This window comes from Candoia aspera, chromosome 4, assembly GCF_035149785.1.
Source record: "Candoia aspera isolate rCanAsp1 chromosome 4, rCanAsp1.hap2, whole genome shotgun sequence".
NCBI classification, from domain to species: domain Eukaryota; kingdom Metazoa; phylum Chordata; class Lepidosauria; order Squamata; family Boidae; genus Candoia; species Candoia aspera.
In genome coordinates, this window is record NC_086156.1 from 104,800,533 (window position 1) to 104,827,127 (window position 26,595).

Consider the following 26,595-nt stretch of genomic DNA (forward strand, 5'->3'; position numbering starts at 1 on the left):
TGACTAAGTTGCTGGTTCCAGTTGTGGTTGCTAAACAAGGACAAGCTTCATAACTGAAAGACAGAAAGAGTAATGATTGAATTGGATAGACCTGATTCAACTGTCCTTCCAGCCATAATAATCTTGAAAGGGTAGTATAAAGTGGAGATTGACTCCTGATGACTACTTGGACACATCCACATAGCTCTATTGGCCACAACATGGATGTGGTTTGCTATTGCTTTTCTGGTGGTTTTCCATCCAAAGACTTACCAAATATAAGTTCAGCTATCTGAGGGTAGTGAGGCCCCAATATCCTTCATATTCTATGTGGTTGACCTAATCATGTTGGTTCATCTGCCTTTAGGGGTGTTTTCTCACTCCAGAGCACAAGAATGCCTTACAGACTGATCCACACAACTTGCTGTGGAACACATTTTTTGCTTGTTCTGCCAGTTTGTCCACTGGTCTTCACCAACGTCCATTCTCACCCACAACAGTAGAACCATGATGGAAGATCCCAGGGAGCATGGCAAGGACATAGACTTGATTCCCCCCACCCCCAGAACATTACTGTTCTGAGGATAACATTATCCGAGACTCTAAGATGGGCTGTTGTGCTCAACTTGAGGAAGGGTGAATCTGTTTGCATTCTTTTCTCTCCACTCACACACCTCACTGGGGAATTGACAACTTTCTGCCCATTCCTGGGAATCAATAAATGCCTGCCTCCAGGGACTCTACAGTCACAGAAGGTCTGATGTTCTTCTGCCCACTGACTGGGGACCATCAGTTTCATGACTTATGACTGACACCGAGGGACTGATGGCCTTCTCCCCGCTGGAGGGGAACTGCCAGTTTGCTGACACAGGGATTACTTTCTACTCAAACACACATACTTTATTCAATCAGGTGTGGCCCCTCCATATGCCTATTTAAATTACATCTCTTTATGTTCTTTAAGTAAGCTGAGTTCACAAGAGGCGAGAATCAGCTCACACTTTCTTTTATGGCTCATTTACTGGAAGCTTAATGGGTTATTATAAAAAGGCAAATCTTGTTTCTTCTGCTGAAAGCTCAGCACATGTGTACAAAAGGAGGCATCTGAAATTGGGTAACAGATTACAGAGTTAGGCCTCTAAGGACTGGTAGGTGATGGTAAAGTTCAGCATCCTAATTAAAGGAGAGGGGGCAGGAAAGGGAGAAGGGGGAAGCCAGGTGGTGAGGGAAAGCAAAGTGTCTTAAGCTCTTCCTGGTGTGTTCAAACTTGTCTCACCATCCATTGCAGAATCCTTCAGCCCTTCATCAACCTCTCAGGGATAGAAAAGGGGTACAGGGAAATCAGGAACCAGCAGGACTGGTTTGAACTGGGAGGTGAAATGCACAATCGTCTTTATCCCCCTTTGATAACATCTCCCCTGTTTTAAACTTCAGCTGTGACATCATCTGGACCCACCCTTTTCTGTTGATTCTTGACCCCAAATTTCCATATATGGAGCTTTACCTATGTCAGCTTTTTGTATAAACTTGTTGTTAGGGATTAGCTACTAGCTCTCTCCCACAACACTTGGCATCCGCTTAGCTGCAAAAGCTGTAAGGGCACTGGCATTAAAGGAAAAATGTAGGTTGAAGGATGGGGGTTCCTTCCTGATTTTTAAAAATGGCACTAAGGCAAAACAAAGGCTTATGCTTAACATGGCTTCTTTGGCTAAACCAAGTTCTTGGAATAGCAGTGCTGCCTTAAGGTCTCAGAAGAAAACCAAGAGTACAAATGGGTTAAGATTATGTTATTTCTTTGATTTATAATCTGTGTTTTCTCTAGGAGCTGAACTGTCCTTTATTTTATCCCCACAAGAACAATCCTATGAGAGAGACTGGGAGGCCTGAGAGCAACTGCCCCAAACTCATGCAAAGAGATTGGCTGGTCCACAGTCCCAATCCAGCACTTCCGCCTTACACCACACTAGCAGTCTTTTCAGGCACAATAAATAAATACATACATACATACATACATACATGTTTAAAATGAAAAATATATCTTGGTTTCTTCTTAGCTGAAGAGGCAAAAATGAGACCTCCGGCATGCACTAGTTTTTGGCTTCTTGGCTTCTTCATGGCAGGTGAGTTGCCCCCTATGAAAAAATGTCTGAAGTTCAAGAGGGGTGAAGACAGAGCAATTGCCTGTTAAACAGTCAATTACTGCAGAATGGAATACCAAAGTACTGTAGATGAAAGTTGGTCTTCTCATGACTTTCTCAGGCTGCAGTATGGCTCAGTGGTAGAGGGCCTGCTCTGCAGGTGATCTAGAGTTCAATTCCTCACTTCCCCATATCACAAGAACTGGGAAAGACCTATCTTAAAATATGGGGAGTTTTATAATGGTTAGAATAAAGGAAACAAAATTAAGCAAGTGTAATGAATGCCTATCCTAAAGTATTCTCAGACTCACAAGCGAGAGCTTGAATCAAATCTGGTTTATTTAAGAATAGTATGCAAGTACAAAGAAAGCTGAGAATGAGCAAAAGCGTGCCAAATACAAACTAAAAACCCTCGGTGCGAATGTAAGCCCTCCCCCTCGTACAACTGTTTCAAATTCCCCATCCCAGGTGCTCCTAACGAGTTCTGCTAATCAACGGGCAAAAGGACCTTGAACACAAACGATAACCCAAACACATTCCATCCCCATGAAAACAGATAGAAAGCCTGGTACAAGGTCTCCCAGCAGCTCCCTCCCAACCGGAACGCACATCAGCACCATGGCATGCGAAACGTTACGATGTACATTAAACATTGCAATGGCAAACATGACATACCGCCCCCCCAAAAAGACAGAAGAAAATTCCAGTAACATAGAGTAGAAAAAGGAACAATTAAGCGCAGGCTTCAAAGGGTAAGCAAGGTGAAAGCAGCGAATCAAATCAGGAGCATTGACATGGCGAGCAGGCACACACTCAGGGTGGGGGAAGTGCTTCCAACGAACTAGGTACTGGAGGGAGTTGCGAAGCTTGCGGGAGTCGATGACCTCCTTGATTTCAAAGTGCTGTTGGCCATCGATCATGATAGGAGCAGGCGGAGGAGGTTGGGGGTGCCAGTGGGTGGAGTGGTGGACTGGCTTGAGCAAGCTGCAATGGAAAACAGGGTGTAAGCATTTCAAATTGTGGGGCAAGTCTAGCTTGACAGTAACAGGATTGATAAGAGCAACAATGGGGAATGGCCTGATGAATTTGGGGGCAAGCTTCTTTGAAGGTTGAGGGGATTTTATGAATTTAGTGGAAAGATAAACCTGATCCCCAATTTTGAAGGTGTGCTGCAGAGAACAGTGTTTGTCAGCGTGGAGTTTGTAGGTAGCCTGAGCATCGCTCAGAGCCTGCCGAATTACCAGCCAGGAATCAGCCAGCTGCGCAGCCCAATCATGAGCGGAACAGGAGGTCGAAGGGGACTGGGGCAATTCAGGGATGGGAACAAAGTCCTGGCCAAAAACAACCCAGAAAGGGGTTTGTCCAGTACTTTGGTGAATGGCATTGTTGTAAGCCACTTCTGCAAAGGGCAGCAGTTCGACCCAATTGACCTGATGGTAGTTGGTGTAGGAGTGAAGAAATTGTTCCAGGGTTGCATTAAGAATCTCAGTAGATCCGTCCATCTCCGGATGTGACGCCGTTGACAACGCTTGTTTGGTGCCAATCAATTTTAAAAAGGACTGCCAAAATTGGGAGGTAAATTGTGTGCCGCGGTTGGTCACCAAATGGGAGGGGCAGCCATGGAGATAGTAGATGTGGAACAGAAAGAGGTGAGCCAGCTGCTGAGCAGACGGCAGTGAGGTGCACAGAATGAAATGGGCTTGTTTGGAGAAGAAATCTTTAACAACCCAAATGACAGTTTTCTTTTGACTGGGTGGGAGGTCAATGATAAAGTCCATAGAGATCTTGGCCCATGGACGAGATGGGCTGGCAACAGGCTGGAGAAGCCCTTGTGGTTTCCCCACTTTCCATTTTGACATGGCACAGACAGAGCAAGAAGCAACATAGTCTTTAACATCCCGCCGCAGTGAGGGCCACCAAAATTGGCAGCGGACCAAATGCAGGGTTTTGACGAAACCAAAATGGCCCGCCAATTTATCATCATGTGAGTGATGTAACACTGAAGCATGCAAGGTTTCAGGCACATAAAGGCGGTGGCCCACCCATGCGAGATCATCCTTGAAGGAAACTTTGTCTCGATTAGCCAGCAACCAAGTGTCAGATTTCACCGCTTGGAGAAAGTCGGTTTGCAACTGACAGGGGAGCGGCACTTCTCGGGTCTGTGAGGGGGTGGGGCCCTGAGCTGGTGGAGCACGGGTCTGGCTTTGGGTGACAGCAGCCAGTCCCAATTGTGGTAGAGAGAGAACAGTACCAACCACTTGAGGGCTTTGGTCAACGTCCTGAGGCAAGCGGGACAAAGCGTCTGTGAGAAAGTTTTTCTTGCTGGGTATGAACTTCAATTGGAAGTTAAGACAGCTGAAAAATTGAGCCCAGAGGATTTGTTTTGGGCTAAGGCAGTGGGGGGTGTGGAGAGCCTCTAAATTCCTGTAGTCTGTCCAAACTTCAAACGGGTAGGCAGCACCCTCAAGAAGGTGGCGCCAAGTTTCTAAAGCAGCTTTAACAGCAAAAGCCTCCTTTTCCCAAACATGCCAGCGGCGCTCAGTCTCAGAAAATTTCCTGGATAGATAAGCGCAGGGCTTCAGGATGTTGTCAGAGTCTTTTTGCAACAATATAGCCCCAATAGAAAAGTCAGAGGCGTCTACTTGTACAACGAAGGGGCGGTCAGGATCAGGGTGCCGCAAAATAGGTTCTGCAGTAAAGAAAGTCTTTAGTTTCTCGAATGCAGCCTGGCGTTCTGGTGTCCAATTTAACACTGCCCCAGGGTGTTTTACCTTGCGTGCTTCCCCCAACCCTTTCATGCGAAGCAGGTCAGTGAGGGGCAAGGAAATTTCAGCGAACCCCTGGATGAACTGGCGGTAATAGTTGCTGAACCCCAGAAAACTTTGCAGCTGCTGTCAGGTACGAGGGCATTCCCAAGTTAAGATGGCCCTAATCTTTTCAGAGGGACGCGGTGGCGCTGCGGGTTAAACCGCTGAGCTGTCGATCGGAAGGTCGGTGGTTCGAAACCGCGCGGCGGGGTGAGCTCCCGTTGTTAATCCCAGCTCCTGCTCACCTAGCAGTTCGAAAACATGCAAATGTGAGTAGATCAATAGGTACCGCTTCGGCGGGAAGGTAACGGCGTTCCGAGTCGTCATGCTGGCCACATGACCCGGAAGTGTCTATGACAACGCCGGCTCCAAGGCTTAGAAACGGAGATGAGCACCGCCCCCTAGAGTCGGATTCGACTGGACTTTACGTCAAGGGAAACCTTTACCTTTACCTTTTAATCTTTTCAGGGTCCATCTTGATTCCCTTGTCAGAGATTCGATAGCCCAAATAGTCCAGTTGGATTTTGTGGAATTCACATTTGGACAGCTTGGCATACAGCTTGGCTGCTCTTAGTTTTTCCAACACCTGCTTAAGAAGGTGTTCATGCTCCTCCTCATTTTCAGAGTAGATAAGTACATCGTCCAAGTAGACTAAGACCCCTTTAAATAAGTGATCATGCAATACTTCATTAATCAATTGCATGAACACTCCAGGTGCGCCGGCTAAGCCAAACAGGAGGACTTTGTATTGGAAGGAGCCTAACGGGCAATTAAAAGTGGTTTTCCACTCATCTCCAGCTCATATGCGCATGCGAAAGTAGGCTTCGCGAAGGTTGAGCTTAGAGAAAATTTTCCCTTTTGATAGGTGGGCTAACATGTCTTTCATTAGAGGCAAAGGATATTTGTTACATAGGGAGACTGAATTTAACCCTCAATACTCTGTACAAAGTCTGTGCCATCTTTCTTTTCGCGGAAGAGCACAGGTGCACCAACTGGGGAATTGGCAGTTTCAATGAACCCCCGTGACAGGTTTTTGTCAATGAACTCACGCAACGCCTCTAGTTCTTTCTTAGTCATTGGGTAAATTTTTGGTTTGGGCAGTTGTGCGTTGGGAAGCAACTCAATTGCACAGTCAGTTTTGCAATGGGGTGGCAGCTGGTCTGCCTCCATTTCCCCAAAGACGTCCGCAAAGTCTCGATAGCAGTCTGGCAGTCCTTCCAACTGCGGTAAGCTGGGGTGTGGTGCTGCTATTGCAGCCCTTGCCCCCCCACACACATTTAAGGGTCTCCCTACTGTAGGGGCTTGGTAAAACCCATCTCTAAAGGTAAGGGTCTGGTGCTCCCAATTTATATATGGGCTATGCCAAGTTAACCAGGGGATCCCTAGAATTACCATGGGATCGCCAATAGGTGCAATGATGAATTTTAAAGCCTCTTTGTGGCTGCCCAATTGCATTGCTACATTTCCAGTGAAATGAGTTGCTGGAACCCCCACCCACCCACCGTTGACCCATCTAGCTGGGTGAAGATCAAAGGCTGCTGGAGAGGGAAACTAGGCAGGTCTAGTGCAGCCACTAGATCGGGGTGGATGAGGCACCTCGAACACCCAGAGTCAACCAGAGCCCAAACTTCTGTGGTTCTAGTGCAGGAGCCCAGCTTCACTTTCACTGTCAGAGTGGGGCAATCAGCACTCACCATAGCGTCCTCACGCCCATCCTCCTCCACCTGCCCCAGGGCGCAGTTCAGGGCAGGTGGCTGGCGTTTCCCGCCGGTTCTTTTGCAGCATCCTCAACCTCTGCATAGAGATAGATGTCTTCTTCAATGTCGGTGGCACCTTTGGCCGCGGTCATTCGGCGCGATGCCTGGGGCAACTTGGATGGGGCTTTCGTCGCGCAGCCTCCGGACTTGAGTTTCAGGCACTTGGCAGCTCGGTGGCCTCCTTTTCCACAGCGGAGGCACTGTCCTCATGCATAGTGGCGATCCTTCTCCTTGTCTCCTGCTTGGTAGCTTGGTGGGGCAGCCATCGCTCCGCTCCAGGGTCCCCGCGTCAGGGTTGTTGTTTTCTTGGCTCGCCGGGTCTGCATGTAGGTGCACTGGGCATGCTCAGCCTTACCGGCCAAACAGATCCACTCGTACGACTCCGGGTCATCCATGCCTAGTGCCCATCTGAGGATGTCTCGGTTAAGTCCTTCTTTAAATCGCTCGATGAGCGTTGATTGGGACCAGTCAGGAACCTTGCCCGCCAAAGCTTTGAATTCTAGGGCATAGTTGGCTACCGACCTGGGTCCTTGGGTGAGTTCCTTGAGTGTTTCCTTAGCCCTGGCTTTGGCTAGGGGGTCCTCAAAAAACAGCTTCAAGGCAAACATGAAGTCTTCGAATGACCTGAGTTCAGGAGCATCAGCCTCCATCAGTTGGACATACCAGTCTGTTGCTCTGCCCTTCAGCTTAGGGGTAATGGCCGATATCTTAGCTTCCTCTGACGTGAAATACGACCTGTATTGCTTCATGTAGTTCTACGCATTGGTTATGAAAAAGGATAGTTTGGTGGGGTCCCCATTGAATTTGACAGCAAAGTCCTTCACCACCTTCCCTGTTGGAGGCGAACCAGCTACAGGCTGAGCGGCAGGACCCCAGGACACCCCGGAGGACCCTCTTCGGGGTGAAGCTCCGTCGTGATGTTGTCTCCTGCCTCGGACCACCGGCGGTCTGGTAGGAGGAAGGGGAGAGGGCTGCGGGGAGTGAGGACTCTCATCGCAGCTTCCCTGGTCACCCACCACAATCAACAGTGTTTTCAACAGGTCTTCCATTGAGTCCACCCTCGCCTCCAACCTTCTCATCCTCTCAGGGGTCACCAATTCCTCCCTCCATTGGGCGTCAGGTTGTTTCTCTGGTGCCACTTTGGTCGATTCCCCCTCGGGGGTCAGTGGGAACCGGTACTTCCAGGAAGCACCAGCCATCTCTGCCTTAGGTTCTCCCTCATCGCTAGATCCCCCCAGCTCAGGGCTTCAGCTGGAGCCCCTTGGGTAGAACGAAATGTCGGGGGGAAGGGGACTCTTCGGTGCTGGATCAGCTTGTGGTTCCAGCACTCCGGACGTTGGTCTTAGTTCTGTCATCGTTAACTATTTTCCTCACAAGAATTACACTTGGAAGGAGTTAACGGGTATCACAATAGATTCTCAGCTTTATGTAATAAATGCCTATCCTAAAGTATTCTCAGATTCACAAGCGAGAGCTTGAATCAAATCTGGCTTATTTAAGAATAGTATGCAAGTACAAAGAAAGCTGAGAATGAGCAAAAGCGCACCAAATACAAACTAAAAACCCTCGGTGCAAATGTAAGCCCTCCCCCTTGTACAACTGTTTCAAATTCTCCATCCCAGGTGCTCCTAACGAGTTCTGCAAATCAACGGGCAAAAAGGACCTTGAACACAAACGATAACCCAAACACATTCCATCCCCATGAAAACAGATAGAAAGCCTGGTACAAGGTCTCCCAGCAGCTCCCTCCCAACCGGAACGCACGTCAGCACCATGGCATGCGAAACGTTACGATGTACATTAAACATTGCAATGGCAAGCATGACAGCAAGATGATGATGATGATGATGATGATGATGATGATGATGATGATGATGATGATTAGAAATAAATAACGGTTATAGGCATCCACCTAGACCCCTGTTGGGCCCAAGCTGTTTAAACAAACAAAGGAGATGGCATCTTTAGCTCGTAGACTCCTCCTCCTGCTCACTTTATGCCTAAGGTGGCTGCCTTCTTTTTCTCCTGAGATGGTCAGACCATTATAGACAATGGAACAGTTAAGAAACTCAGTGGTGGAGCTTGCTGGGAAAATCTAATCTTATGGAAGATGGGATGCTGAGCTCCTCCCTGCATTCACTTATTTCCTATTCATGACATAATCATATTCTCTGTTCACTATTCATGTCTACTGTGCTTCTTCAAGCTTCTCAAGCTGCGTTCTGCCCAAGGGAATGGTTGCGGTATCAATGAAACTGTTATGGGCTTTTCCATCAGAAGCTGAGCTGGCAGGAGGCTGAGGTAAGACCTGATCGCTCTTAAAAAGCTGTAGAGAACATGGGGTGGATGACACACCAGTCTCATGTGCTTCCCCCCTTTCTTCAGATTGAATGCCAAGGCTATGGCCGTGGGACCCACCTCACACCTATCCTTGCCTGGCCATGCCTTGACACATTGATTGTGTCCAAACATATCTCTACTTACAAAAAAGAGAAAGGGGTTGATGTCTGGATTGGGCTCCATGATGTTCGCCACGTAAGTACAGCCCTCTTGGGTGTTCAGATCTATCTGTCAATAATCAATCAGCCTGTCAGATCTATTGATTCAATACCAGGTAGGCAAGGAGTAGCAAAGGAAACACGACTTCTCTTTGGAAACATCTACACGTCATCTACATTCCCCTTCCTATGCATTTTCCCCCCCCACTTTGGTCCAGTATACATAGTTTCCCACTCATATAATATATTTTATATATTATTTTCAGGATGAAGAGTGTTTTTGGTCCAGCTGTCATGTTCACCGTTCCAATGTTCCTGGTACATCATAACGTTTCGCATGTCATCTACCTGATACGTGTTTGATCTGGGAAGGGAGGAGGATTCCATCTTGGGGAGTTGTTATCTGTTGGCTGCTGGTTTGGAATGTGTTTGGGTTATCTCATTGTGTTCAAGGTTACTTTCCCAGGATCAGTAGAAAACGGTTAACAGCACCTGGGGGGGGGGGGGGAGTTTGCTACGGCCGGGCGAGGGGAGGGATTACGTTTTGAGCCAAGGGTTTTTAGTTTGTATTTGGTGCACTTTTATTCATTCTCAGCTTTCTCTGTATTTGCATACTATTCTTACAATAAATCAGATATCATTAAGTACCTGCTTGTGAGTCTGACTCTGTTAGGATAGGCAATCATTACATAAAGCTGAGAATCTAAAAGATTTTTCCGTTAGCCCCTTTCCAGATTTATTTTGTGAGGGGAAGTGCTAGCGATGAGCAAACCAAATCCACAAGCCATGGAAAGCGAGGAGTCAAGCGAGGGGGAACCCAATTATATGGTGGTAAGAACGGAAAAAGTTCCCCCTAGAGAGACTTCAGAAGTTCGGGAGGGGTCGAGCTTCAGCATCGGGGATGAGGAGGTTGGAGGCAAGAGAGCCCCTGAACCAACTGGCGAGTTGTCAGGTGAGTTGATCACCTGGGATGAGACACAGGGAGCCCTACCCGGGACGTCAAGAATGTCTTGGAAGCAGCGGTACCCATTGTCCCCATCTGTGGTGAGGCAAGAGAGAAAGGAGGGATCCCAAACCCCTGATCGTATAAAACTGCTGGAGGCTAAATTGGAGTCCTTAGAATTTATGTTCCAAAAAATGTCCATGGACTGGGGTCCCCGAGAGAGGAGGAGAGAGGAGTCCAGTCATAGGTACTCGACTCCTTCTTCGCCCCCACCTTCCCCAGAGGAAAGGAGTAGGACCCGGCACTGAGAGGAAGTAAGAGCGCCGAGGGTGAGAATTTCAAGTTCCCCTCCTAGAGAGCGGAGATCCTTGGGGGCTACGAGGAAGCCCGATCGTCCAGCTGTGACAAAGGGACTGCGCGGAGTGGGGATAAAGGACTTTACTGTTAAATTTGATGGAGACCCAACCAAGCTGTCATTTTTCCTTACCAATGCAAGAAGTTATATGGACAAATGGGAACAGTGCTTCCGTTCAGAAAGGGCTAAGATTAATGCCATTGCCACTAAGCTCAAGGGGTGGGCAGCCGATTGGTACGTGCAGTTGTGTCAATCGGAGGCCCCTGAGTTGGAGGAGTTGGAGGAATTCCTGTGGGCATTAAAATTACACTTTGAAGACCCGTTAGCTAAAGAAAGAGCAAAACGGGCATTGAAGGAGCTGTGCCAAGGACCACGATCGGTGGCAGACTACGCTCTGGAATTTAAGGCTTTGGCTGGGAAAGTTGAGGATTGGTCCCAATCCACCTTAATAGAACTTTTTAAGGACGGTCTAAATACGGAAGTCCTAAGGTGGTCACTGGGGCAAGATGACCGAGACTCCTTGTATGAGTGGATACAGCTGGCAGGGAAGGCTGAGCATGCCCAAGAAACTTTTGCCCACCAAAGGGTGATGAGATATGCTAAGCTCAGCAAGGGTTCCCGCACCGCTGCACCCACTGGAAAGCCTGGGCAACGTGCGTGGGAAGAGGAGAGAGAGTGCCGCTACGCAAAGGGGCAATGCCTCCGATGTGGGAAGGAAGGTCACCGAGCGGCGGCGTGCCCAAAAGGAAAGACCGAGGAACATCCGGGAAAGTCATCAGGGAAGTCACCCTCTTTACCCAGGAAGACGAAGGTGGCTTTGGCTGAGACCGAGGCAGAGGAAATCCCTTATTTTGGGGACGAGGGGGAGCCCGAGCTGCTCCAGCTGGCGGGAAACGCCAGCCACCTGCTTTAAAGGGCGCCGCTGGGCAGGTGGTAGAGGAAGGGCGCAACCACATTTTGGTGAGTGGCAACTATCCCACACTGACAGTGAAAGTGAAGTTAGGCTCCCACACAAGAACTGTTGAAGTGTGGGCGTTGATCGATTCAGGGTGTTCACGTTGCTTGATGCACCCTGACGTGGTGGCTGCTCTGGAGTTACCCAGGTTTCCGTTAAAACGTCCCATGATTTTTACCCAGCTGGATGGTTCTACGGCAGGGGGGAAGCCAGTCACCCATTCCATGGGCATGGTGGCATTGCAAATGGGCAGCCACTGTGAGGGGCTGCCGTTTGTAGTGGCGCCTGTGGGGGGTCCTTTGGTCATTCTGTGGATTCCTTGGTTGGTCCAGCAAAACCCGTATATAAATTGGGTGCACAGGACTTTGACTTTTGGGGATGGTTTCTATCAAGCCCCTGGGGAGGATGACGCTCCGCAGGCTGCAGTGGGGAGGGCGGTGGCAGCAACCCCACATTTCACTGCCACCCCACTGGAAGGCTTGCTGGAGCAATACCAGAGTTTTGCAGATGTGTTTGGTGAGAAGGAGGCGGACCAACTCCCACCTCATCAGAAAACTGACTGTGCAATAGAGTTGGTCCCAGATGCACAACTGCCAAAGCCAAAAATCTATGCCATGACACAAAAGGAACTGGTGGTGCTACGAGAGTTTGTGGACAAAAACTTGGCCAGGGGTTTTATTGAACCAGCAAATTCGCCAGTAGGCACCCCCGTTTTATTCCAGGCGAAGAAGGATGGGACATTGAGACTTTGTACAGATTACCGTGGATTAAATGCGGTATCAATATTGAACAAATATCCTTTGCCAATAATAAAAGACATGTTAGCACATCTGGCCAAGGGGAAAATCTTCTCTAAGCTGGATTTGAGGGAAGCATATTTCCATATTCATATACAGGAAGGGGATGAGTGGAAAACTGCTTTCAATTGTCCTCTGGGCTCTTTCCAGTACAAGGTTTTGCCATTTGGTTTGGCGGGGGCACCTGGGGTGTTTATGCAATTAATCAATGAAGTGTTACATGAACATTTGTTCAAAGGGGTACTGGTCTATTTGGATGATGTTTTGATTTATACTGAAACGATGGAGGAACATGAGCGCTTGGTGAAACAGGTGCTTAGCAAACTGAGAAAGGCTGAGCTTTATGCTAAACTATCTAAGTGTGAATTTCATAAGACTCAGCTTGACTATTTGGGGTACAGAATTTCCGACAAGGGTATTGAAATGGACCCTGCAAAAATTCAAGCTATTCTGGAGTGGGAGCGCCCGCGTACTCACAGGCAGCTCCAGAGTTTTCTTGGCTTTTCCAACTATTATCGCCAGTTCATCCAGGGGTTCGCAGAAATTGCATTGCTTCTCACTGATTTATTACAGACAAAGGGGCTGGGGGACACACGGAAGGTGAAGAACCCGGGAGCGTTGCTCAATTGGACACCTGAGTGCCAGTTGGTGTTTGACAAACTTAAGAGCCTGTTCACTGCTGAACCTATTCTGCAACATCCTGATCCCACTAAGCCCTTTGTGGTTCAAGTGGATGCGTCCGATTTCTCCATTGGAGCACTTTTGTTGCAGGCGGATGCTGTGGGCTGCCTGAAGCCCTGTGCGTATTTGTCCTGCAAATTTTCTGAGACAGAAAGGCGATGGCATGTTTGGGAAGAAGAGGCTTTTGCAGTCAAGGCTGCTTTGGACACATGGCACCACCTCTTAGAGGGGGCCAAATGTCCTTTTGAGGTTTGGACTGACCATAAAAATTTGGAAGTGCTTAGCACACCCCGTAAGCTCAGCCCTAAGCAAATCCATTGGGCTCAATTTTTCAGCCACTTTGATTTTAAATTGAAGTTCATTCCAGGAAAGAAAAACTTCCTGGCTGATGCGCTTTCCCGCCTGCCCCAGGATTCGGTCCAGGTACCTGACATTGTGGGGACACTGTGGACAGAACCCCAGTTGGGTATGCAAGCTGTCACATTCAGTCAGACTCGTGCGCAGCTGCCCTCAGCTTCAGTTTCACTGGCTGGGAGAACACCAGCGGTTCCTTCACAATTGCAACAAAAGTTTCTCTCCGAACTGAAATCTGACACTTGGTTGCAGGCGAATAGAGACAATGATACATTTGACCGAGGCTTCGCATGGAAGCAGAACCGCCTCTATGTCCCTGGCAGTTTGCGAAGGGAGATTTTGAGTAGATCTCATGATGATAAGGTGGCTGGTCATTTTGGCTTTGTGAAAACCTTACACCTGGTGCGCCGGCAATTCTGGTGGCCTACATTGAGATGTGATGTCAAAGACTATGTTGCTTCTTGTCCTGTCTGTGCCATGTCAAAACGGAAAGGGGGCAAACCGCAAGGCTTGCTACAGCCGGTGGCCAGTCCCTCCTGTCCTTGGGAGGAGATCTCCATGGACTTTATTGTTGATTTGCCTCCTAGTCAGAGAAAGACTGTGATTTGGGTGGTGAAGGACTACTTTTCTAAACAAGCCCATTTCATTCCATGTGCCTCCATTCCGTCTGCTCAACAATTAGCCCACCTCTTCCTAGTCCACATCTACAGGATCCACGGGAGCCCCTCCCGCTTGGTCACAGATCGCGGGACACAGTTTACTTCCCAGTTTTGGAGGGCATTTTTAAAGCTGGTGGGCACCAAACAGGCGTTGTCCACTGCGTCACATCCTGAGACTGATGGATCTACAGAGGCTCTTAATTCAACTCTTGAACAATTTCTGCATGCATTTGTTAACTATCAGCAGGACAATTGGGTTGATCTCCTGCCTTTTGCTGAAGTGGCTTACAACAACGCTGTCCATCAGAGCACAGGGCACACCCCTTTCCATACCGTTTTTGGCCGGGATTTTGTGCCCATTCCTGATTTGCCTCAGCCCACTACACTGCCCTGTTCTGCTTCGGATTGGGCTGCGCACCTGGCCGATTCCTGGCCGGTAATTCAACAAGCGTTGGCTGATGCCCAATCCGCCTACAAACTGCATGCTGATAAGAGACGAGCCCTTCAACCTGCCTTTAAAGTTGGTGATAAGGTCTACCTTTCCACCAAGTTCATTAAGTCTCCTCAGCCCTCGAAGAAATTAGCTCCTAGATTTGTTGGTCCTTTTCCCATTGTGGGAGTTGTGAACCCTGTCACGTTTAAATTGGATTTGCCACACAATCTTAGACGATTACATCCTGTTTTTCATTGCAGCTTGCTCAAGCCTGTCAACCACTCCAATCGCTGGCATCTCCAACCTACACCTCCTGCGCCAATCATGATTGACGGGCAACAACATTTTGAGGTGAAGGAGGTCCTGGATTCTTGCCAGCTTCATGGCACTTTGCAGTACCTAATTCAATGGAAGCATTTCCCCCACCCTGAGTGGGTGGCTGCCTGCGATGTTCACTCTCCTGTTTTAGTTAGACGCTTCCACATTGCTTATCCTATGAAACCTGCTCCTTAGTATTTTTGGAGGGGCAGTATGTCATGTTCACCATTCCAATGTTCCTGGTACATCGTAATGTTTCGCATGTCATCTACCTGATACATGCTTGATCTGGTAAGGGAGGAGGATTCCATCTTGGGGAGTCGTTATCTGTTGGCTGCTGGTTTGGAATGTGTTTGGGTTATCTCATGTGTTCAAGGTTACTTTCCCAGGATCAGTAGAAAACAGTTAACAGCACCTGGGGGGGGGAGTTTGCTACGGCCGGGCGAGGGGAGGGATTACGTTTTGAGCCAAGGGTTTTTAGTTTGTATTTGGCGCACTTTTACTCGTTCTCAGCTTTCTCTGTATTTGCATACTATTCTTACAATAAATCAGATATCATTAAGTACCTGCTTGTGAGTCTGACTCTGTTAGGATAGGCAATCATTACACCAGCATTTATTCATGATATACTTCGTCAGTATATACATTATACACATGGCCTTTTCTAAATTACTGAGCTATGTTGCAAAGCAGAAAAAGATGAACTTCTAATAAAAATTATGTTTGGGTTTGTGCACTGGTTTACAGAATTAGAGACAATTTTATTAGAATGTGAAGAAAACCACGTTCCCCCATCCTACCATCTACCTAACCTCTGTTGGCTCAATGGCTCTTTTGTTTGGATTTAGTGCATGCTTCCTCTGTCTTGGTCATTTCAGAATGGGAACTGGAGATGGACTGATGAGTCTGCTTTCAACTACAAGAACTGGATGTGAGGAGAACCCAACAATCTTTGGAATTCCGAGTATTGTGTTGCTCTGAGAGCCTCAACAGGTGGGTTGTCCACTCAGAAAAGGTTGTGTAGTTTTTGCTCAGTCTGCAGTCAGGGTTGACCATCTGGAGAATAGGGTCAGTTAAGTGGACCCATAGCCTAATCCCATAATTAGGCAGCTTTGAATATTCATGTGGTAATCAGGATGCAGTATTGAAGTGGTAGCTCGGTGAACCCCCAGGACCTCAAGTGGTCCACCAAGTCCTTTTGTGGCCTCAGGGCCCTTCTCGTGTTACAACTACTGAAAATCGCTAGCACGCTTATCCACCATATGAGAGGGAGAAATGTGTACAGTGTAAGCTCTATGTTGGTATTTGTTTTTTTTTCTGCCAGAAATTTGGCTGTAGAGAAATTAAGGTTACTATGGTAACAAATCACTCTGGCAGGGTGAACAGGTCAAACTTAAGTATCCTCAGATTTGGAGGTGAAAAGGCATGACCATATAAGGTAAAGCTCCTGATTTGCCTGGAGGGCAGCTTGCCTGGACTAGTTTCAGCTTCCTTTCTACATAACCTCTCCTTCCAGTATGAGCTTGTAAATACGTTTCTGTGCTTTCCATAAATACATTTATTTTTAAAGAAATGCCTGGTGTGTGTTTTTTCTGATCTCTGGGGCCAAACGCTTTCCAGCACACTCAGACACTCCAAAGTAGGTTTAACACAGGTAAAAAGCAAGAAGAAATGAATCAAAACACAGGGAAACTTACAGAAGAGTCTGGCTCCATCCATCTGTATCGCAGGCTCCCACCTACTTTGCATTCCTGATTCACCCAATGCAGCACTTGCGCTTTCAAAAAATGTTAAGCGTGGCCCCAGCCTCAATTTAGATACATGCCAAAGACTGTGCAGAAAAGGTTTATACACTTATGTCAAGTTTAACATTTCAAAGGACAGCTCTCCAAAGGTATTCTACAGAAATTTGCCCAGCTGATCCCAGTTTGTTCACTGTTGTGTCAGGGTGTTATGCATGTATGTATGTATTTAATTTCTATTGCTGCCAGCTCTCATGACAGCTGTTGCCATGGCAAAGTTGGGTGAATGGCAACTCTGCCTAGAAATATGAGATGCTGAAGAGGGAAAAGGGCACTGCTGAAGCTGGGATCATCTTCTCATTGCAGATTACAAGGGATGGATTGATGCTGTTTGCAGGAAGCAAAAAGCCTTCATCTGCAAACACGAACTTTAGAAAATGAAGAAGTTTCACTTCATGCTAGCACAAAAAGAATCATCATCTTGGAAGTGAGGGAATCAGGAAGAGATCCATCCTGTTACATCAAGAAACCCTTCTCTAAAACCTCACATGTATTCATTTCATGGTCATCTGCTTCCTTTGTATTTGGTACCACACAGCACGTCTCTGGCATTATTATCGCATGAAGGTCTTTATCAATAAATATTATTACAGTCTGCATTTCTTGCATTTTATTTCCCTCTGAATTCTCTGTATGCTGTTTCCTCTCAATCACCAAAACAGAGGTGTTTGTATATATATCTGGATAATCTACATATCTCATGCCATAATAATTTTTTTTAGTGGTGAATAGCTGTCAATTAACCATTTTTGCAATAATGGATATTTTGAGGCTCAGATGGTCTAGTTCTAAATTCCATCATAAAACCAGCTTAACTGTCCAGCAGAACATGTAGTCAGTCTGGGTGCACCTGCATGATGAAGGAAGAGCATACACATTGCATGTTGAAAGCCCCAGGTTCAATGACCTACATCTCCAGGTCAGAAGATCAGGAAACAGAGCTGAGAAGGAACCTTGTTGCAGACTTTGCTGAGATGCACTATCTAGAGAAAACTACAATATGAACATCAAGCAAATTCATATTTGCCCTGACCAGAGGGCCTTTAAGCTGGCACGATGCCATGTCCTCCCTTCAGCTGTCCTTGAAGGCCAATACAGGAAGACTTCCTACCCAGAGAGACAATGCCCCTGTGACTCTGGACACATAGAAACAACAGAGCATGTGCTTATCCAGGGCCTGTATTTACAGAGCCACTCTTATCTGACCATTACTGCAAAAATTCCCAGGGTGCACAGGACAATTCTACACTCCTGGCTGCTTTCAGATACCAACCCTGCTACAACATACAATGTTGCCAGGTTCTGTGCATCAGCACTTGAATGATCACCTGAGCCATAATCTAGACTTTCTGAGCATGTAGTTCACCATACTAGAATGCTCTATAATTTGTTATAGTCTTCCACATACTTACCTCAGTACTCCCCTACACCAGTCTAATGCTCTTACCCTTCTTTTTAGATTCTTTTAGACTCTTTATATATATATATATATACATACATACATACATACACACACACACATACATACATACACACACACACATACATACATACATACACACACATACTTCCTGTTTTAATACACATATTTTTAGTATCTTCTAGCTTTTCAGACTCTGATATATCTTCCATGTGTTTTTTTGACTGCACTCCACCCTCATGTTGGTCTATGACCATAATAAAGATTTGATCTGATCTGATCTGATCTGATCTGATCTGATCTGATCTGATTTGATTTGATTTGATTTTCAGATGCCATGGTGTGTCTATACCTACAAAGATTAGAATCATGCACACCATGGTATTCCCTGTGACACTCCATAGAAGCAAAAGTTGGACTTTGAAGAAGCAGGACAGGAAGAGTATTGACGCTTTTGAACTTTGCTGTTGGAGAAGACTCCTGAGAATACTGTGGATAGCCAAGAAAACAAACAAATGGATCACTGAACAAATCAACCCAGAGTTCTCACTTGAGGTATAAATGACCAGGCTCAAATTATCCTGTTTCAGACACATTATGCAAAGACCTAACTCTCTAGAGAAAGCTTTAATGCTGGGAAAGGTGGAAGGAAAGAGAAAAAGAGGACAACTAGCAGTAAGGTAGATCGACTCAGTTACAGTGGTAATGAGTGCACCATTAGAAGACCTGAAAGACCAGGTTAAGGACAGATGGTCATGGAGAAAACCACATAGATATATGTGGTTGCTAAGAGTCAACAATGACTTGATGGCCCATAATCAATCAATTAATCAATCAATCAAGGTCATTAGAAATGTGAGAAAGTTCATTGTACTTTTATTGATGTAAAGAAAGCACATGTTACAGTGATTAGATTTAAGATTATGGGATGTTTTGTGTGAAGGCTTCATGCTGAATGTAACAAGGACCTTTTATGATGGAAAAAAAAGCATGTCTGGAAATAAATAGAATGCTTGGCAAATGCTTCAGAGTGACAGGAGAAGCTGAACAATGTAAAAGTTTCAGCAACTTGCTAGTGAAGGTGGGCTTTATGGAAAGTACATTACTAAATAGTCAGGATAATGATTATGTTTCAAGTTCAGTTGTACTATTTCCTGTGTAGTCTCACTTCCCCAAATGCAGATATTCTAGTTAGTGGGGGAAGTAACATTATAAAAAAAGGTTGGGATAATTAAATAAAGTAGAACTTAATTCCTGATGACTTCATGGCCACAACTATGTTGTTTTTGTGTCCATAACATGAAAGTGGTTTGTCAGTGCAATATTTCTTGCCTTCTCTGGTTAGTCTAGAACTCTAGGATTTTTATGGCCTCCCATCCAAACACTAACCAGGCCCCAAGCTGCTTCGTTTGTCAACCCAGACAGATTGACCAGGTGCTACTTCTGCAGAGGAGAGACATTAAGTAAGGGGTTAAATTTATATTTTTTGTTGACTCAGAAGATTCCATAAATGACCAGGCTCCACATGTATAACCATACAATCCATTTGTTATCTGATAAAGAGGAGAACCTTTCATTAAAGAGAAGGAATACAGTAACCACCAAGGCAGAAGTGGGCAATAAGATGGTCATGGAAGTTTCCTCTGATGTCCACCATCTTTTGTATCTCAATTTAACTTTGTTAGATTCTTTTAATTCAAGACAAATTAAATTGGAGGCTGGCATGTTGCACTCCAAAGAGTCAGCCTCTAGCATTTTTAGAGGCTCTCTACATGCTTATCTGATACTAGAAACATTTTTAGAGTATAAAAATGGTGAGTGATGTCAAGCTTTCATTTAATAGTCAAGGAAAATGGTGGGAAATAATATTCACAATTAACAACAGACCCTTGTCAAATCTTGTGGGACACTCCCACTGACATCCAGATGGAAGGAGAATCCATGTTTTTAATAGAGCAGATAGGTAGAAGATGGAATTTGGGCAGGAAGACCTTTTAATAAATGACCAACACACATTAATTGTACACCTTCCCACCTGAGAAAGATGCAGAAGAGGTCTCTTGTCCTCCTTTGTAAGTTCTTACTGGGGACGAGGATAAATGAACCAAGAATGAAAACTTCAGAAAAGATCTGCATCAGAACATTTTATTAATATTGCACTGCACGCAAGCCACGGGGAAGGTTCAGAAGAAAAAGGAGACCAAAGAGGCAGTCCTTGTGGACTGATCTTTTGAAGAAGATGGAAGAGAACCATCTCTCTCACCATGTATGTTATTTGTGTGTGTAAAATCTCTCTCCAAATTTTAAGAATGGATTTAAAACAGAAAAAAAGCAAGAGACTCTGAGTGTAGAATGTTAAGTTTGTATCCTTGAACTTTAGCATCTCAAGAATTGTTCATGCTGGGAAGGAAACAATTTGTCATGCCCCCCAATCAAACATTCCCAGATCATCTGATCGGACTCGCAGCCATGTCTTTCTCAACAACACATGTCCATTTGCGAGTCGGCGGCACAAGGGAGAGGGAGCATGGTTGGAGTGTGAAATCATCATGTTTGGACTATCTTTGAAAGCCAAGGTCACTCTTGCAGAGCCGTTGGAGACATCTGCATATACCTACACTAACTGGCACGAAAGCGGGGGGTGAATACCTGAGATGAGGAGTGGAGGGGAATTGCATGTCACTGAACGTTTTAATGTAGAAAAACATGGGAACTTTCATTCGCAACTTTTTCCTTGTACTGAATGCTACGCGCCATTAAATAGATTTCTTTGCAAAAGCTTATGAGTCGTAATTAATTAATTAATTGATTGATTGATTGATTGATTGATTAATTGATTGATTAATGGGAAGCTGAGTGTTCCAGTCATCACACAATTATGTGATGAAAAGATACAGCAAAAAGTTCATGCCCATGCCATACAAAGTATTTTATTCTTAATTATTTCATTAACTGATAGCACATCCACTATATGGATGATCAAGGTTCAAAGAACGTGTCAATATTATTAAGTTAAATGGGTATTTTATTGTTTTAACTATTAGGGAACTTCCCCAAGGAATCTGAGATGTAAATAGCTGTCAGCTTATAAAACTGGACTGAAGATGGCAGAGATGTTCTTCTGCGAGTTCAATTCATGTGGACCTCAGATCTTTTCGAACCAGGGTCTCTTCCCTACCATTCATGCTTGCAGATGTAGGCATTCAGTTTGTGACATGCAGTGTTATTCCATTTTGTGAAATCTATGAGGAAGAAGAACAAGCAGTGATTAAAGAATGGAATAACAGCCAGCCAGCTTTGGGACTCAACAAAGCATGGCATGATTATCCCAAAACAGACAGAAGCTCCCTCAAAAGCAAGAATGGGCTCTACCCTCATAGTTCAAAATGTTTCTAACTACAGCAAAGATAAGATGCAAAGATATCTTGTCTTGTTCTCAATCAAGACTCATGGGTCCTGTTGGACATTCAAGCTAATATCCTGCTCCAATTTGTTGTTTTAGTTGCTTAATTTTAAGCTGGCAATGACCTGAATGAATGTCATTATGCATGGAGTAGGAAAGTCTAATCTTCCTCTCAACCTTTTTAAGAAAGCACCCTACCACCCAGGAGTTCATTGGTATCACTTAATTAAAAAATACCCCTACCTACCAATATAGGTAATGTAACTGTCCCTCCTCCCCATATCTGGTGACCCTGTTCCAGTTCAGGCCATCATGGGCTTACAGCAAAATAAATAAAATAACAATCTATCATGGAGGGATGAGTCATTTTTGTTTAGCAATTTACATCAAAGTTGCAAGAGGTATGGATGACTGAGCTGGAATCTCAGGACCTTGGAGAGAGCCAAGCTAACAACTTACTCCAAGGAAGCTGAAGGTCAGCTAATGTATCTTGTTCCTTGGGTTTCACTCTCTTCCTAAAGACTGAAGAAGTTGGTCTCAGGCTGGTGCAGCCTAGTGCTTTATTGCCTTTCTTTTAGCTTCAAATACCTCAGCTGCCTGTGCTAGCAAACTGGACTTGGGAAGGGTGGGGCACTTAACCAAAAGCTCCTGGACTTCAGGGTTAACTAATTCCAGGACCTATTAGTTGAATCCCCAAGTTGCATTAAGTCTTAGTATGGTTTATTTGGTTTGGACTTAGTTTTATTTTTTTTTAACCCAGCCATTTTAACTTAAACCATGTAAGCCAGGCCACTATGGCTTGTTCAACAAACCACATTAAAACAAACCATAACCTAGCATGATGCATCAAGCCAGCCATTGACTGATAGGCTCCAGGTCATGCTGAATGTTGAGAAATGGGGTTTGGATCTGCTTCTCTATGATTTGCCCTGTTGGTCTTCCTGCTGTAACTGGTGCATACTTATTCCAAGAACAGGTACTATTTCATTCACTGCCAGGTAAGTGGCTCCTGTAAGGGCAGGGAATGTTACTGAACAGGAGAGTGTTCCCTCCTGACAATATCTCAAGAATTTTCACCTCTACGTTCTCCAATGGGTATTTCTTCAAACTGATGATAGGAGTCTTTAGGAATATTGGCCCCATGTACAAGATGGACCAACCCGACACAATATTCCTTCATTCCCAAGTTGGGTTTTCCCAGCATCCATGCCTTGTAGTTGTAGGTAGATTCATCTGACCACCTCCATTTTCCATTCTGCATAGTAAAAAGAGCAGGAAAAAATGGCAACAGGTTCAAACCTGAAAAAAGCTTTGCTTTCAGATCTGTCTCCAAGGGCTTTGAAATGTTTGTTGGAAAAACCAAGAAAAGCATGGGACAGAGGGGAAAAAATGAGGAGATGCCTATGAAAAGACCACTGATGGAAAAGAGAAGACCAAGGAGCAGAAGAATAAGGGAAAATGAGAATGACATGGAGAAGCCGGTGTTTATGAATTAGGTTCCAGACTGCTTGGCAATCTAGCTTTCCTCAATCAGTGCCATACCTCTGGCACTACAGTAAGAATCAAGGAGTCTAAAGAAAGGGCCAGCCATCCTGGAGGCCTTACAGAGTGCTACCATTGACAGGGCCAGTTGATGGAATGGCAAAGTTTCAAGCATAGCTTTCAGGTGTACAAGCATCATTATTTCCTCTGAGCAGCCTTAGGCAGAAGCAGCATAACATGTGGGGAATTTAAAGTCCTTGCATCATCCTTCCTGAGGCAGAAATTGTACCTGGGAACTAGAGGACACAACAAAAAGGGAATTTGGCTTGGCTACCAAAATGAACCAAGGGAAGGGGGAATACAGGAATACTTCTGGAGAGCAGACTGAATAGCTTCTCCAAACTGAAGGGTGAGTTTCGTTCCCACATTTGAAGCCCCATTAAAAGTTTGATTAATGATATGTCTCCAAGAGCTTTGGAAGCTATATTTGGAAGCACAGATGGCCCAGGAAACTGTAAAAAAAAGTATTCAAGGGAAGATTTGTAGAATGATTATGTAATCCCCACTGGTTGGACTTTCTGGAGATTGCAGTCCCAACACATCTGGGATGCTTGTTGAAGATTGTTGAAGATTGTCTTATCTCTTGTAGGAAAATAAACATGAGATAGAAATTTGGTGCAGCTGTTTCACCAGAGAAATGATTACCCAGCGATGCTAACCCTACGCAGATGAGAAGGTGGACAGAGGTGAATGTCTCAAAGAAGAAAGAGAGTAGGCAATAGAGGAGAGGAAAGAGGATACTTAGAACAAGTATTTTGATACACAGTTTGCACCGAGAAAGCAAACTGGAAGAGTGATCCATCATGCAATGCTGGGCATGATACATATTCATTAGAAGGACAGGAAATGTTCATGTAAAGAACATGAAGAATACATAAACACATACCTGAACACAGAGAACAACAATGACGAGAAGACTGAAGAGGCTTGCCAGCAGCTTGAGCATCAAAACAAGGAACGGGTGACTCGGCTGCAGGAAATGAAGGGCAGTCTCAAGTCTTACAAGTCTTCCATCAATGCTTTGGAGACAAAAATAGCTCAAGTGGCAGAACAGCGGGATACCAATATGGAGGCCAGCAAGCAGCTGCAAGGCTGTACTGAGAAGAAGCTGAAGGAAGTTAGCCTGTAAGTGGAGGATAGGAGTCGTAATGATAGCAAGGTGGCTCCCATGGAATTCCCAAGGTGAAATGGTTTTGGATTGGGAAAGGATGAGCAAAAAGCCCGGCGCTGCCAAACATAAGGCAACTGAGCTTTCCGCATTCCAAGAGGGTCATAAAACATGTTTTCCCAAAAAGTTGATCCACAGATAAATCAGGGTGAAGGAAAACAATCATGGACGGTGGAATCTTTGGGCTATTAAGCATTCCTCTGAGTTTTACTCCCCATCCTATCAATCTCCATGTGGTCTGTACTTCAACTCCCATCCTCCCCAGCCAGCATGCCCAATGTAAGGATAGGGGAGAAATGTGTTTACTTTGCATCCATTTAAATGCCAGTATCTTCTATTTTCTTAACCTTTCAGTGAAGGTTACGTTTCCAGACAAGGGTAGATAGCGAAAAGTCATCATGCAAACTAAAAAACATTCTATTGGGAAAATCAGCTGCAAAAACACTAAGGCTGTGAATATTCAGGGTGAACCTGGAAAAAAAAAGATACCACTACTTTAATGAAGCACTTTTTTCAGGTTGTATGGAAGTCTACAACATACAGTGAAGGATTGTAGCAGCCACTATGTAGGACAGACAGGCAGAAGACTAGCAGAGCACATCCACAAACACCATCTAGCAGTCAGAAGACACAGTGAAAACCCCTTAATCTCACCACACATGGACAGACTCAACCAGAGTTTCAACTGGAAAACTGTGAGCATCCCAGACCAAGCTAAATCCAAAACCGCTTGGGAATTCAAAAGAGACAATAAAAAAACTAAGAAGAAAACAAAAAGACCGGAACACATCCTCTCCAGCAGTCTATACCCAGATAAGCAGAGATTAACACTGGACAATCAATCAAGGAACTATCAAGGAGACAAACAATCAAGCAGAAAATAATGCCCTAATCAAGGAAGTTCCACACCCCCACCAACACTGGCAGGGCAAGCTGCTGCATATACCTGTAAACAGGGAGCAAATCCTGCCCTTATTCGCACTGATATTACCTAGTTAGGTAATGAAAAATCTGCAAGCAAACAACCAAGCTCAGAAATAATGGGTCACTTTAATTAATAGCGAAGAAGTTTCATGGAGGAAGTTTCAAAGAAGTACACAAAGCATGCACAGCCCTAAAAGTATATCAAGAAAGGTGTGTGCAAAATTTTTTAGAAGTATCTGCAGATATGCATGCATTTCCATGCAGAAATATGTGTCTGTCTTTAAAACTATTTGCAGACTAATTCCAAATAGGACAGAACACATTTGGAGGACTACACAGTTGGGGAAGAGAGAAATAAAGTTTGCTCCTAAGGATCTAATAATGTGAGCCAGAAAAGCATGGAAGACTTACAGTAGAACATAGAGAGAAAAAATGAGATATCATTGAATGGAGTAAGAGAAAGGAGACCAAGGCATGACAAACAGTTCAACAAAAAGACAAGGACCTCTGAATTATCATGAAGATTCCATCCTTCATGGATGGAAGGAATTCTGAAGTTTTCCATAATCCCTCATTCCATGTCATCTCTCAGAAGGTGGTATCTCCTCGCCAACACTGACAGATCTGGTTAGTCCTTGGACAGGAGGCCAAAAAGGAATTACAGGGCTATAGACTAGACTGGGAGTAAAAAAAAAAAAAACATACTGGAAGACATTTTCACATTATTATCATCGTCATCTTCATCATCAAAGCTCCATTGATTGGACTCCATGGACTAATCAAGCTCAGCTCAAAGGAGACTATACTTTTAATTGCATGTCATCCAAAGTATAAAGCATTAGACAGAGGAGTGCTTATTTCCAGTTGAGGACATTGGCTGAACAGATTAATGATGGGCTTCTAGATACTTACATGTCTAATGTCATGCAATCCAATCCACACATTGCTGGGTTTAGTCTGGTAGGACATGATGTGATTAGCCACTACGAGAGACTCTGCCAGACAGAATGGATGCCAGGTGGGTCCCACGGTGATAACTCTGGCACTCAGTCTGGACAAAACAAGGAAGAAAAGGCTTTTAAGTGGTACTGTTCCTTTCTTCTGTATCTGGGTAGCCAGTGGATTAGCCTGCATCAATGCAACATGGATCATGTGGGGAAAAATGACCAATGGACTATGTGGAATTATGAAGTTTTTGGTTCCAATATCCCTCCTAAGCCAGAGACAATGTCACTCTGGCTCAAACTGAGCTGTTGAGCTTGCCCAACCCTTCTGCTTTCTGGCTTATCTTTGGACCACCAGTCCTGCTACATGATGAAAAAAGTCTCCCACTTCCTTGTCTGAAGTTTCATTTATTGGGAATGGTCATATATGGTGCAGGACCAACCTAACATTGGGCATAGTTTGGTAACTGCTTGAGGCAGTAGATATTGGAACATAAAGCTCTCTGGGCTTTCTCCTAAAAAGTTTCCACCCTACTGAGCTAGGTCTCCAGCCATAGTAAGGTTTATTTGTGATTACCCTTGACACTGTGCTGCATCCTCACAGCTGGTTTTCTGTTCCTGGATGTGGAGGGATATGTAGTTGTGTGGAACTATTGTCCAACGGTCTGCCTGGTTTGCTTTCACATAGGGCTACCTGAGGGACTGTCTCATCCTCATA

General features: G+C 45.2%; 2 protein-coding genes and 1 pseudogene across 2 annotated transcripts in view; 1 reads left to right on the forward strand and 2 right to left on the reverse strand.

Moving 5' to 3' along the window:
* Positions 1 to 26,595, reverse strand: part of LOC134495801 (C-type lectin BpLec-like) — a 65,448-nt gene that overhangs the window by 30,753 nt on the left and 8,100 nt on the right. The gene's annotated exons all lie outside the window — the stretch shown is intronic.
* Positions 2,048 to 16,850, forward strand: LOC134495802 (C-type lectin BPL-like; annotated as a pseudogene).
* On the reverse strand, positions 20,801 to 26,330 carry LOC134495800 (C-type lectin-like). Its single transcript, XM_063301457.1, has 3 exons — positions 25,846 to 26,330; positions 22,377 to 22,554; positions 20,801 to 21,138 (listed from the first exon to the last, which is right to left on the reverse strand). Exons 1-3 carry the CDS (start codon positions 26,083 to 26,085, stop codon positions 21,071 to 21,073), a joined length of 486 nt encoding a protein of 161 aa, XP_063157527.1. The 5' UTR covers positions 26,086 to 26,330; the 3' UTR covers positions 20,801 to 21,070.